Consider the following 12773-nt stretch of genomic DNA (forward strand, 5'->3'; position numbering starts at 1 on the left):
AAGTCTCTTTATAGGACCTTAGTGGTCTAAACGGTATCTGAAGTCTCTTTCCCAAATCAGCCTTGGTGCAGAATTCAGCCTCTAGAGCCAGTCCCACAATGAGCTTTCCTAAGTATGTGCCATTTCTGAGTCTGTAGGTTTTGAGGAGGGGGGGGGCAGGGTGGAGGCTGGGTAGCCATAATGTATCTCTCTCTCTCTTGGCCGATTTGGAATCTTCCTCTTATGAGGTCATAAGGGGCAAGGTTACCTCCTCTTTCTCTGCTTTGCCTGCCCAGAGAACTTGCCCCCCCCCCCATGAGAGAGAGAGACATCATGGCTTTCAAACAACCAAAGCATGGCAGTTGGTCAGGGCCACACCCCCACCTTACAGTACTACAGTATTATTTTATTTTTTAAATTTCTGAAATTAGTATTTTGCAACAGGACGGAAACAGGGATATCAAAGGAATCACACTATATTTCAGAAAACAGGCTAAGGGTTATTAGACACAGGTGAAAACAACATTCTAGGAAAAATCTTCCATAAAATATTGCTAAAGATGGGATATTTCTAAATGTGTTAAATATATTTCTTATTGTATTTCTAGGCACTGCTGCTGTTCCAGTGATACTCTGAATGCATTTGTATGTTTATGTCCCAAATTATGTCTGTACTCATATTAAATTAGTGCAAAACAACGTTCAAACAAGATGTAATTTGCTATAAAGGAGCCACTGAGCGTTAATTAGAAAACACTTGTGCACATGTAGAGCTGACGCCGAAACAAAACGACCGAAAGAGTCACACTCCATCTTTCAGCGGAAATCCTGAGCCTCATCAGTTCTCTGTTGATGGAAAATATATTCAAATCAACTGAGCCGTCTATGCATTTCACTGATTGATGTGCTGTTCCGAAACACTACGAGCAACGCCGTGACTTCTCTGACAAACATTTAAGACATTTCCTTTATGAACTGCTGCTGAACTTTCTTCACATCTGTCCCCGTTCCATCCCAATGATTCACTCGTTATCAGTCAGTTGTCAGAAGAGATGTTCTCTCGTTTGGCTTATTTGGCTTGAAATATAGGAGTGTGTGTGTGTGTGTGTGTGTGTGTGTGTGTGTGTGTGTGTGTGTGTGTTTTCCTGCTCCGTTGGCAAGACAGCCACAATAGAGCTGACTAATGCAGAAATAGACTGCAGGCTAAGCTTCTTTTTCAAGAAATGTCTTGAAATGTGAAGGGTGCATTCTGTGGCCCGTTCCTACAATATTTATATCTCCTTCTTTATCCGGTGACGTAGAAATGTGCGTCACCAGTTTTAAGTACACACTTACTCCCACACGCAAAAAACATTTACATAAACATATTAAGAAGAGGAAATTATGTTGCAATTCCACTGCGCCTCCTAATAAAACGCTAAGTCTGATAACACTTTCTTTTGAGAGCTTAATGTGTGTGTGTGTCTCTGCGTGTGTGTGTGTGTGTGTCTCTGCGTGTGTGTGTGTGTGTGTGTGTGTGTGTGTGTGTGTGTGTGTGTGTGTTCATCGTTTTTCAGTGGGTAAAACAGATGTATTGTGTTTGTTTCTGGCGATAATGACTTCCTCAGACACAGCTCATTATGTCAGCAGGGAGGAGGGTGGAGGAACCAAGACTGAAAGAAAAACCGACATCAGACCTGCAGATAAACCAGAGAAAGTTTGGACTGAAATCATTCATCTCAATAGCGTTGCAGCGATCAGTCATTTACTTTCAGAGAAGAAGCAAATGCAGATTTAGGGTTAGGGTTTTTATTTAAAGGATAATTTTTGGGGCATTCAGGCCTTTGTTAGTGACAGCTTAGACATAAAAGGGGAGAGAGAGAAGGGGAATGACAAGCAGGAAAGTGTAGCACGTCGGAACCAAACGTGTGGCCTTTGCATCTGGGACTGATCTTATATATATATATATATATATATATATATATATATATATAAAAGACGTGCCTTGGTGGCCACTAAGGCACCAAAGTAAATGAAGGTTTTGTGTTTGAATCTTTCTGTGTGGAGTTTGTATGTTCTCCCCATGTCTGCGTGGGTTTTCCTCCGGATTCTCTGGTTTCCGCACCATTGACAGCACTACGTTCTCCGGTCAGTGCCCTTGATCAAGGCACTGGCTCAGATCTGGAGCTGGTCCCCGGGTGCTGTAAATGGCTGCCCACTGCTCTCTTGTGGGATGGATTAAATGAAGAGAATGAATTTTGCAACATGTTTGCGTATGTTACAATAAAGTACCTTTACCTTAAAGAGACAGGGAGAACGACAACTATATTCAATGTTACTTTATAATAATAATAAGTTGAATTTATAAAGTGCTTTTCACAAACTTAAAGCCATTATCACAGGGGACAGATCAGCCAGACAGCTACTCCCCTAATTACACATGGGGGAGTAAAGCTTACATACGCGCCGCGTCTCGGAGAAACAGAATGTATTTACACCTTTTAATTATCTGGTCTCAAATCGTCAGATTTCAATCAGCCTTCAAATATAGTTATGACCACACACTCTGGGCATGTGCGTGTCGGTGTAAACAAGATGCAGACTGTCTGACGTTATTCATCGGTGGAAAATCCAAGGGGGTAAGGGAGTGTCCGGAAAGTGTCCCTCCTACGGGGAGAGTCTGAGGCTAACAAGCCATCACCTGCTGTTAGCATCCCATTGACTCACATTCATTTTTGCGTCACTTTGACAGCAAATAACTTTACATCTGAAGAGTTTAAAGACTCTATTACAATGTATAAAAGGCTCCATTACCTTGTAGCTCACGTTATGTCTCCATAGCAGGGTTTTTTATAAAAAATTAGGCTAACAATTGTGTTATAAGCAATCGACTTACTGTCGCACAATAGTTAAATTACCATATAGTCAGGAGAAGCTTGCAGGCATTCGGGGGGACGTGGAGGGATACAGTCAAAATGACAAAATAATTAATCAGAATACTTAACAAAAGTTGTTCCTACTCTCGTGGACGGCTCATACTCACGCTCTCTGTCTCTGCTGACTGGGAATGATTGAGATTTCTCTTGCACAGCTACCAGAAGACTTACAGCTTTCAGACAGGTTGCTCTCGTCACATCTACATCGTCCAGCTCAGTTGGAGGCTGCTCAGTAACGCTCAGCATCACCGGGAAAGAGCTTCTAATGGACTTCACCGGTCTCTGTTGGAAGTCTACAGCGTCGCTTTGTCCATTTCTTTAACAATATGGGAAAATCATAAATTGAAAATACAGAAAATACTTTGGAGAAACAACAACAACGCTTAGAGTAAGAGTAGGGATTCACTATCTTGGAGCGAGGACAAAGTGGATTTGTTACGTAAAGGTCTGTAAGCTACCTAACTGATAAGACTGACTCACGGGCTTCGTCACATCCACAAGGTCCAGACTACAAAGCAAGCCCGGAGCAGCGTTCCAAATGTCTCCATTTTAGGGGCTTTTAAACCAAAACACAGTGTGGATGAAGCCCAGAATGCATTTTATGAAGTAGATTCTGGGAATACAAAAAGAAGTAATTTGATACGAAGGTCATAAAACACACTCTTTGTATGACATAAACCCTTGTGTTGTCTTCATGTTGTCCTCATGTTGTCTTCATGTTGGCCTCATGTTGCCCTCATGGTGTCTTCATGTTGTCTTCATGTTGTCCTCATGTTGTCATCATGTTGTCCTCATGTTGTCTTCATGTTGTCCTCATGTTGCCCTCATGTTGTTTTAGTTGTCTATGTGTCTCATGTGTCCTCATGTTGTCCTCATGTTGTCTCATGTGTCTCATTGTTCGTTTTATGTTTCCTCATGTGTCCTATGTTGTCTCATGTTTCCATGTTGTTTCATGTTGTCTCATGTTGTCCTCATGTTGTCCTCATGTTGTATTCATGTGTTCATGTTCCTTGTTTTCTCATGTTGTCTTCATGTTGTCCTCATGTTGCCAGTGTGTTTCATGTTACCTCAGTTGTCCTCATGTGTCCTCATGTTGTCCTCATGTGTGCTATGTTTGTCTATACAATGTTTTTTTTAATTCCCCAAAATAACATGATTGATTCCAACGCTCTTTGCCAAGTACAAATCTCTACTTTCATTAATTTTGGGTCTTATTATATTTTATAGCATTGTAAAACAAAGTGAAGTGTTGTTGAAATAGTGTTGAGTAAAAGTTGACATATTCCAGTCTGTGATTATCATCAACATCCATTCCTTTAATTTTAGTCTAAATAATTCCTAATTTCTGCTTTTCCAACTCAAACTAATTTCCTATAAATGAGGTTTATTGACCATAAATTCCAAAAATAACTGTAAAACTAAAGTTAATAAGTACATAGTAACTATAGTAACTATTTAAAAAGAGAAAAGTTAAAAACATTGATTAAAAAGCGTCAACAAAAGTGTTGACTTGTTGAATTTTGACGGGAAGACAACACAAGGTTTAAAAACCGTTACATTTCTCCTCAGTGATGAACCTGTGGTCTTCTCCCTTCTGCACCGTAAAACACACACAGCTGTTGTGGTAAAAGAGACATGTTGACGCAGACACCAGGCGTGCGCCCTCTCCTCACACCCCGGCTGATTTGGGCAGATGAGTCCACATCGAGGTGGTTAGGACGGTGCGGTTTGGCAGCCGCGGTGGCGTCTGCAGCTGTGTGACAGCATTACAGGCACCAGGGGATCAGCAGCAGGCTGCAGAGGGGCATAAATCTGAGAGAAACGTTATCATCGATCTGCGGACGGGGGTCACAACCTCTGGAGGGTGGAGACGGTGGGGGGGGGGGGGCTGGGTGTTACATTAATTAACAGGAAGTACTTTGGGGAAAGCTGTCCCGTGGCGATTGGGTCTGACTTGGTGAAATTGGAGGTACCCCCCCTCCCCTGTCTTTGTTAGAGACCGGGATTTGACAGGAGGGTGGGTGGGTGAGGGGGGTAGATAAGGACGAGAGAGGCAGAAGGACTGGGGGAGGGAAGGGAGGGAGGGGGGAGAGAGGAGGGAGGGGGAGGGGAGGGGAGAGAGGGGAGGGGGGGGGTCCATCTGCCACCGAGCGGCTGGGTCAAAAGGCTTTTGTTGTGAGAAGGACCGATGAGACAGATAGATGGTCGTTGTCACCAACCGCTGGTTTAATCAAGTGAAAGTGTCCCAGCGTGGAACATGTCCCCCCCCACCCCCACCCCACCCCACCCTGCCATGCTACCATATCAACACACAACACACACACACACACACACACACACACCACACACACACACACACACACACCACACACACGATGACAGTGAGCTACAGTGCACCACACACGGTGACATGTAATGATTCTCTGTCTCCAGTTAATAACTGAGTCTGGCTGAATGGATCGAGTGAGCAGAGCTTTTCTAGAAATCAATCAAGAGATCAGAAATGTGCATATAAATTGGATATTTATCAATTTATTTCTGCTAATGTGAAATCCGAAAGTACAGATTGTCTCCTCAGTGCATCCTGGGACATTTCTGGGTCTCTGTGGCCTTTAATGTGTTTTTATTTTGCACTGTATTTGGGATATTTATAGACTTAGATAGTGGCAGCCTCTCATCTCCCGCTGCCACCTCGACCCGAATTCAATCATCAACCCCTGCGATGCAAGCAGTGTGCGCATGCGTGTTCTCTAATTAAAACGGCCGCGTCAAGCAGAAATGACAGCGGAAGTTAGGCAAAGGGACCTTCAGAATAAAACCATAATTCTTAGACAACAGAAAACAGCAAATCAAATCATCAACCCTCACTGACACTCATTTAAAAGAAAATGACATGCAGCTTTGAATAATAGCAATAACATGTTTATTTTAACATTTCAATAAAAATAATGATTTCCATTTCAATTTAAAGGTCCAGTGTCCAACATGTTTAGTGGTTTATTATGAAAATTGGTGTTGCTTGTCCTTTTTTTAATGAATATATACCACCACCATCTATTTTCTACATACAGTTTACATTCCATTTGCATTAACCGGGGTAGACGCTCCATATTCATGCTCCATCTTGAAATACGGTAGCCGGTGAGGGACATACAGGACGTACTGCTCCGCCTTTCACGTTTTTACTGTCACATGACAAGTTTGAAGAAGGAAACATGGAGGACCACAAGTATTCAACATCCATATTTCAGGAACAGGAGTCTTCTTCTTACATAGAAAAGAGCAAGAGACGGCTTTTTGGAGCCTGAAGGCCACCGTATCTGTGAGACATCCGTTAAACTGCATGATGTGAGAGGGTTGATTGGGATATTTGATCTTAACGTTAGACGGGAGAAATTCCTACACATTGGACCTCTAAGGTGCCAGTCTGCCTTTTGCAAAGGATTGCTGCAATTTTGCTCCCTGTGGTTTAAAATATTTCCTTTTTTCATTCTTCGAAACTTAGAAAAAGGCTTGAAACAGCATCATTAAAGTCATGTTGAAATGGTTGATCAACTACTGTTTTGATAATTCAAGTGATCTGATTAAAAATATGAATACTTCATTGATCCCTTCAGGTAAAATTGGTAAAGTTGTAGTTGCTCACAGCCAAAGGTAATGCAAAAATAAGAGTAGGAAACTGTAAATTGTGATGTTCATCTTTTTCATTGTCTTACATTTTTATAAAGCAACCGATTCATTAAAACATAATTAGATTAATCTTTTCTGAAAATTGTTTAATTGTAAATTACAGCCTTAAAAAACAAATACATTTTTAAAATAAGTGCAACATAGATAGATGGATGGATGGATGGATGGGTAGAGTTATAGATAGATAGATAGATAGATAGATAGATAGATAGATAGATAGATAGATAGAGAGTGATACATTATAGATAGAAATTCTTCTTCATGGCTTGTTAAAACAAAACAGCAGCGGCCTGCCGTGCAGACTCTATTTTGAAAGGGCCAGCCGGAAGTGTCCGTTCCCACCGAGTGTTTGCTGACACAGGCTCCAGGAGCCAGGCAGCAGCAGTCGGTGCTGCGTCCCAGCATCAGATCACACCCAACGGGGCTGCAGCGCGTCGCTCCTCCGGCACCAACCCAACCATGACTCCCGGGCGTGGAACCGCAATTTGAGCTGCAGTGAGGACGGAACCCGCGGAGGACTCCGAGCATCGGACCGGGGACACATACGCGCGCACACTCATTTACAAACACGCGCGCGCGCGCGCGGGGAGACGAACATTGCAGCGACCAGCAGCCAGAAAGAGGACTCGCCGACCCAGGCGAACTCCACCGCGCCGCGGATTTGCGCTTCAACAGAAACGCGTCCCGCACGGACACCCGCAACACAGAAACAACCCGCGCGAGTCATTACAAGCCAAATAAAATGTCGTCGGCCAAGGACAGCGGGCATTACGCCAACTATGTGGGACCGTACCGCTTGGAGAAGACGCTGGGGAAAGGACAGACAGGTTAGTGAAAGCCGCCTCTCTGAAACCCTCCAGATGCGGATGATGCTGTCAGGACTCCCAGCATCACCGCGCCTGGCTCGCTGACATCCTGTTGGCTTGTTTTGTTTTTTAAATGTATTATAATTATTATTATTATTTATTTTTCTTCTTGGCATCCGCGCTGTTGTGAATGGGCCGATGCGGGAAATGGGAAGTGGAGAAATGCGTGATACGTGCGGCTGTTTCTGGTGGATGCGGCTTTGCTGAATGCTGGGAGAGATGCTGCTCTCATGATCATGATGACGGTGATGATGATGCTGATGATGATGATGATGATGATGATGGTGGTGGTGTTAGTGTTCCTTTAATCCTTGTTGTCAGGCAGAGAGGGCTCCGTGATAATGGGCCCTTGTGATTTTTTTCTTGTCTCTTTAATTCCATCTGCTGAAGCTACTCTCTGCAGAAGAGGCAGAGCAGTGATGGTGCACTGTCACACACACACACACACACACACACACACACACACACACACACACACACACACCCACCCCATCACACATTGGTGCATATTTTGTTTTCACTAGTTTGTACTGGGCCGGTTGCTTGGCCTCCTGTATTGGTGCTTGGAGCTTTCTTAAGAACCATCTCTGACATAACTCACATATTAATTAATAATATCCAACGCTGGCCAAACTTCTCCAAATTCCAAACACCAAGTTCATTGGGTACCCAGAATCTAAGTGTAAAGCAGATTGGATGAATGGTTCTTGGGATATTTTAAAGACACACACACACACACACACACACACACACACACACACACACACACACACACACATAGGCTTCTGATTCATAGTTGCTGGCAGATATCCTGCTACACTGAAAGGCCCGGCCCTACTGTACGCCACAGTGTGTTAATGTATGGAAAACATTACGTTGATGTCTAGCACTGGCTATCAGTGCCATTGTCAGTATTTCATGAGTCATTTTGGGGGACATCGGTTACATTTTCTTGGGATTGTTTTAGTGTTGATTCAACTTCATGGTCATTTTGGAGGCTGTAGATTGTTGACTGAGATCTGACGCAAACTTATGCACACCGATTCGTACAATACCCCCACCAAATTAGGCGACGCTGGCCGGTCACGTGAGGACTCGTCACATAGCGTAGCGGTCAAGTTTAGCGGTCTTTACATTTAGCCGAGAAAAGTGGACTTTGAGCCGGGTACAGAGCACCGTGAGGGGACGGTCGCTTCAGATGCAGTTCCAAGTAGACAACCTGTAGGGGGACCAAAGAGGGAAAAGTTACATAATGAACCTTTACATCTCATCCCCAGGACGAGGGCCGTCCCCTCTTAGTTAATTAGTTGACCAATCTGTGGTTTTGGTATTAGTCGACTAAGATTTCTTTAGTTGATAAGTCATTTTTTATGCTTATTCATGCTTAATTACTCATTTCCAAGAACACATTTCTGGTGAGCAAAAGATTTAAAGTGGTGCTTTTGCAGGATTAATTGTGTAGAAACTCAGTTTTAAAGACGGTTAATTAACTACATTTATGTTGTGCTTTTCTTGTCGCAACCACCCCACAAAATGCACAGCTCTGTCGATTAAATCAACTAATCGATTAGTCGACAAAATTATGTAAGTGTTAGTCAACTAAGAATTTCTTTAGTCGAGGACAGCCCTTTCCAGGACATTAAACTCCTTTCCCCTGCTGGAAACCTTGTGTTTTATGGTACAGCAGCATTCAGTGACGTAGCTATATGTACGAATGGTCCACGTTTCTCCGTTTCGGATGTCCCGCCATCTGTGGACACATGCTCCCAGAAATCATCCAGGTGTCTCCCTCCACTAGCAGCAGATAGAAGCTCCTGTGCTGCTCCGGTTTACATGATAGGTAAATAATTCATTGCCAACCAATTATCTGCGTGGTTTGTAACGGCCTGTTTTAGTGTTGTATTGTTTATGCAATAATTGCATTTAGCAGATGGAATAAACCTGCAGTAGTGTGCATTTAAGTCACACAAAGACACTCAGGTTGCTTTGTTCTTCAAGTGGATTAATTATAGTAACTGAATCAGGAGGAGTGAAGGTCCATTTCCACACAGTCCATTTCTTTTCATTCGCAGTGCAGTGCACAAAATGAAGGCTCCGTCCATTAGGGCCACAACTTTGTGATCCAATCACATCAGTCCTGGCTCTGATAGCGGTCCTGTTGGGTTCCAGATACGTTGAAAATTCTGGATTTCGAGTTTCTGACTTAGAAAGAGCAATAGAGCAGCGTTAAATGATAATTCCTTGCAGTGAGCTCAAAGCCAGATTATTTCAAACTGAGACAGTGTAATAATGGAAACTCAGCATTTTGGTCCTCTTACAGACTCAACACTTCACTGATTCTTGGGGAAAAATTAACACCACATCAATCAATAATGAACATATGTGTTTGTAGCTCTACAAACAATGTCAGCCTGCAAATTTGACCAAATAATATAACATTAGCTGGGTTCTACATTCACCATTAGATTAAAACTTGTCAGAGTCTGTACATTTTATTTCAGACTATTATTGGCTTGTTATCAAGACGCTTACTCACTTTTAAGGTATATCAACGCCGTTTGGCCTCCATTGACTTACATTAACCGGCGATAGTGTGTGAATTTACACCATAGCGAGTACTGGGAACGGGTGAAAATCCACCTATGGAGTTGTTTGGGGGGGCTGATGGATAAAACACCGGGCTTTCACCCAGGAGACCGGGGATCGTGTCCCGCGCGCCACGTTTCATAAACTCAACCGTCGGATTCTTTTTTCATTAAAGCCAACCCCGTTCCTCTCTTCCTTAACCCATCTGCGTCACATTTCCTAAACTCAACCGTCGCTTTCTTCTCACGATAACACGCCAAGTGGTGTGTATGTGTATACACCGTAGACATACAGTACATCGTACAGATAACACGCCACTTGGCTTAAGAACGTCAGCGTTTATGTTTACCCAAAGTCATGATGTCATGTAGTTTATCTAGCTGACGCTTTTATTCAAAGCGACTTCATTCAACAATGAAGGTACGACCTCGGAAAAACAGCAAGAATCACATAGAAGGACCATAGCTTCAGATAAGCCAAACTCCCTCTTTGATTTTTCCAAGGTGTAGAAGGCACAGAGGAAGCAGAGGAATCCAAGTTACTGTAAGGAAACATTCTGATTAGGTCTCATATTTGGAGCTCATGTCTTCTCCGACGGTGACTCCACAACCCTAAAGTAGAAATGTCCTCCGACGCTCCCGCTGTCTGAAGCTGTAAACTCATTAATCTGCCGTGTCCCTGGTACCAAAAAGCATCGAGGGGGGTACTTTTGATATTTATCTTGTATTGTTGCTGATGTCGTCGAATTAGTCTTTATTATCTCATCTTTATTATTATCTTTATTCTACTCTTTAGGATTATCTTCAAGCCAAAGACAGGACAAGAACAACGGAGCATCTGTTGTCCCACCCTGTCTGTGCCCTTGTCGTAAATGGACTGCCTTCGGCTTACCCAGCTAGGACGGTGAGGGCGCTTTTATTACAGTGGGGCTCTCATTCAACCTCTCACACACACAGCACACCCACACACACCACCACCCGACACACACACACACACATCACCCGCAACGGCAAAACCCGTGATTAGCGCTGCTGCCGTGTGGTGGAGGGTCTACATGGGAAAACCCCCCCCCTGGCAGCGCAAACTGTTAAAAATCTCAATGTTTGTTTAATGTACCTTTCAGACCAGTTAAAACAGCCCTCATCTATCATAGGCTGCACACCTTATGACCGGGACTAAGCTGAAAACCTAGAACTATCTGACGTTCTGTCTCGACTTCCGGTGTTACTCCAACGTGTAACATGTTGAGCGAGTTGATCGAGCGGTAACAAACACGAAAGAAGAAGGACGCAGTTACACAGTAGGTGACTACGGTCTTCTGTATTCAAAACACAAGTGTCCTTGTCCAGGGGAGAAGATGCACACCCAAACCCATCGCACCACCACACACACAATTCACATACAGTGTGCCCTCACTACTTTTGTGGGGACCCGGGCACTTGCATAAGGCGTCCCTAGCCCCGATGCCGATCACAAGCTGGACAAAACGACCCTCTACCCCCCCCCAATATAGACTAATCGAAACCAAGTCTGAACCCCAACAGCCCTGTTTAAGTTTGTGGGGGCCGCATGTTGGCCCTCCAAAAGCTATATACGGACCCCACAAATGATACGACCTCCACGTTTTCCGGAACCTCCCCACAATTGTAAAAAACAGAACACACACAAACACAGAGCTAATTTTGTGTCAGAGTCAGCACATCCTCTCGCCATTTCACTTCGACTCGCCGCGCGCACACACAACCCACACACACACACACACACCCACCACACAACACACACACACACACACACACACACACACACCACCCACACAACACACAAACAACACACAATTCACACACACACACACCCACATCACACACCCACACCATAGGCAGTGTTCCAACTGTAGGCTCTGACTAAGGTCCCATGAGAAAAAACCATGTTTTTCAGATGTGGTTTGTGAAAAAAATGACCAAAGGGGAGGCGACAGTAAGAGTGTTATTTTTAGTCTAACTGAGTTATAGACACATGTATAGTTTAGGCCTGCACAATCTTGGAAAAAACTGACATTGGCAGTATTATTTCCCTGCGAAGATTGCAATATGAAAAAGAAAAAGGAAATTATAAAGCCTAATTGGTGCCCGTCGATTTGGAAAAACTGGAATGGGTCGCTTCGCGCCGACGCAAGCAAAAGAAATCTCCAAATTTGCGGATGTATCAGGTGGGCCCAGCCTGCGCGGGCTAACTGAGAATGAATATTGAAACATCTAACACCATCAGCCTTTAAAAAAACAGCAGAAACAAGGGTGTGTAATAATGTGAAAGACACTTGATGTAATGGGGTATTATGCTGTCATCGCGGTTCCCGTGATAAACAAACGACAAAAACAGCCAATATTCGGACATCCAAACAACCCGAACCATTAGTCCATCTCCCTCAGAGATCACACACACACACGCGCACACACACACACACAAGAAACAAAGAGCGTGGGCTTGCCCTGCACTTGTGTGAGGCGGTTTAATGATTAACGGCTTACCCTGTCGCCAGCTCATCCATCCCCTTCGATTGAACCGCACCTTCCCCACCAGAGAGAGTTAGTACTCTTAAGGAGGAGGCTTGCAACTACATCTGCCTGACCACCCACACACCCCCCAGCCCACACCACACCACACACACACCACCACATATACACAAAAACACAGCCCGCACATGATTTCGACATCTCTACAAACACATATGCACAACATA

General features: G+C 43.9%; 1 protein-coding gene across 1 annotated transcript in view; it reads left to right on the top strand.

The window, feature by feature from the left end:
• Nucleotides 1-7143: 7143 nt before the first annotated feature.
• The window catches only part of LOC116689200 (serine/threonine-protein kinase BRSK2), a gene marked incomplete in the record, with an annotated part of 273622 nt that continues 267992 nt past the window's right edge, over nt 7144-12773 (top strand). Inside the window, 1 exon segment of the mRNA XM_032515617.1 lies at nt 7144-7411. Within this exon segment, the coding sequence (XP_032371508.1) occupies nt 7327-7411 (85 nt within the window).

Source organism: Etheostoma spectabile, chromosome 1 (assembly GCF_008692095.1).
Source record: "Etheostoma spectabile isolate EspeVRDwgs_2016 chromosome 1, UIUC_Espe_1.0, whole genome shotgun sequence".
NCBI lineage: Eukaryota > Metazoa > Chordata > Actinopteri > Perciformes > Percidae > Etheostoma > Etheostoma spectabile.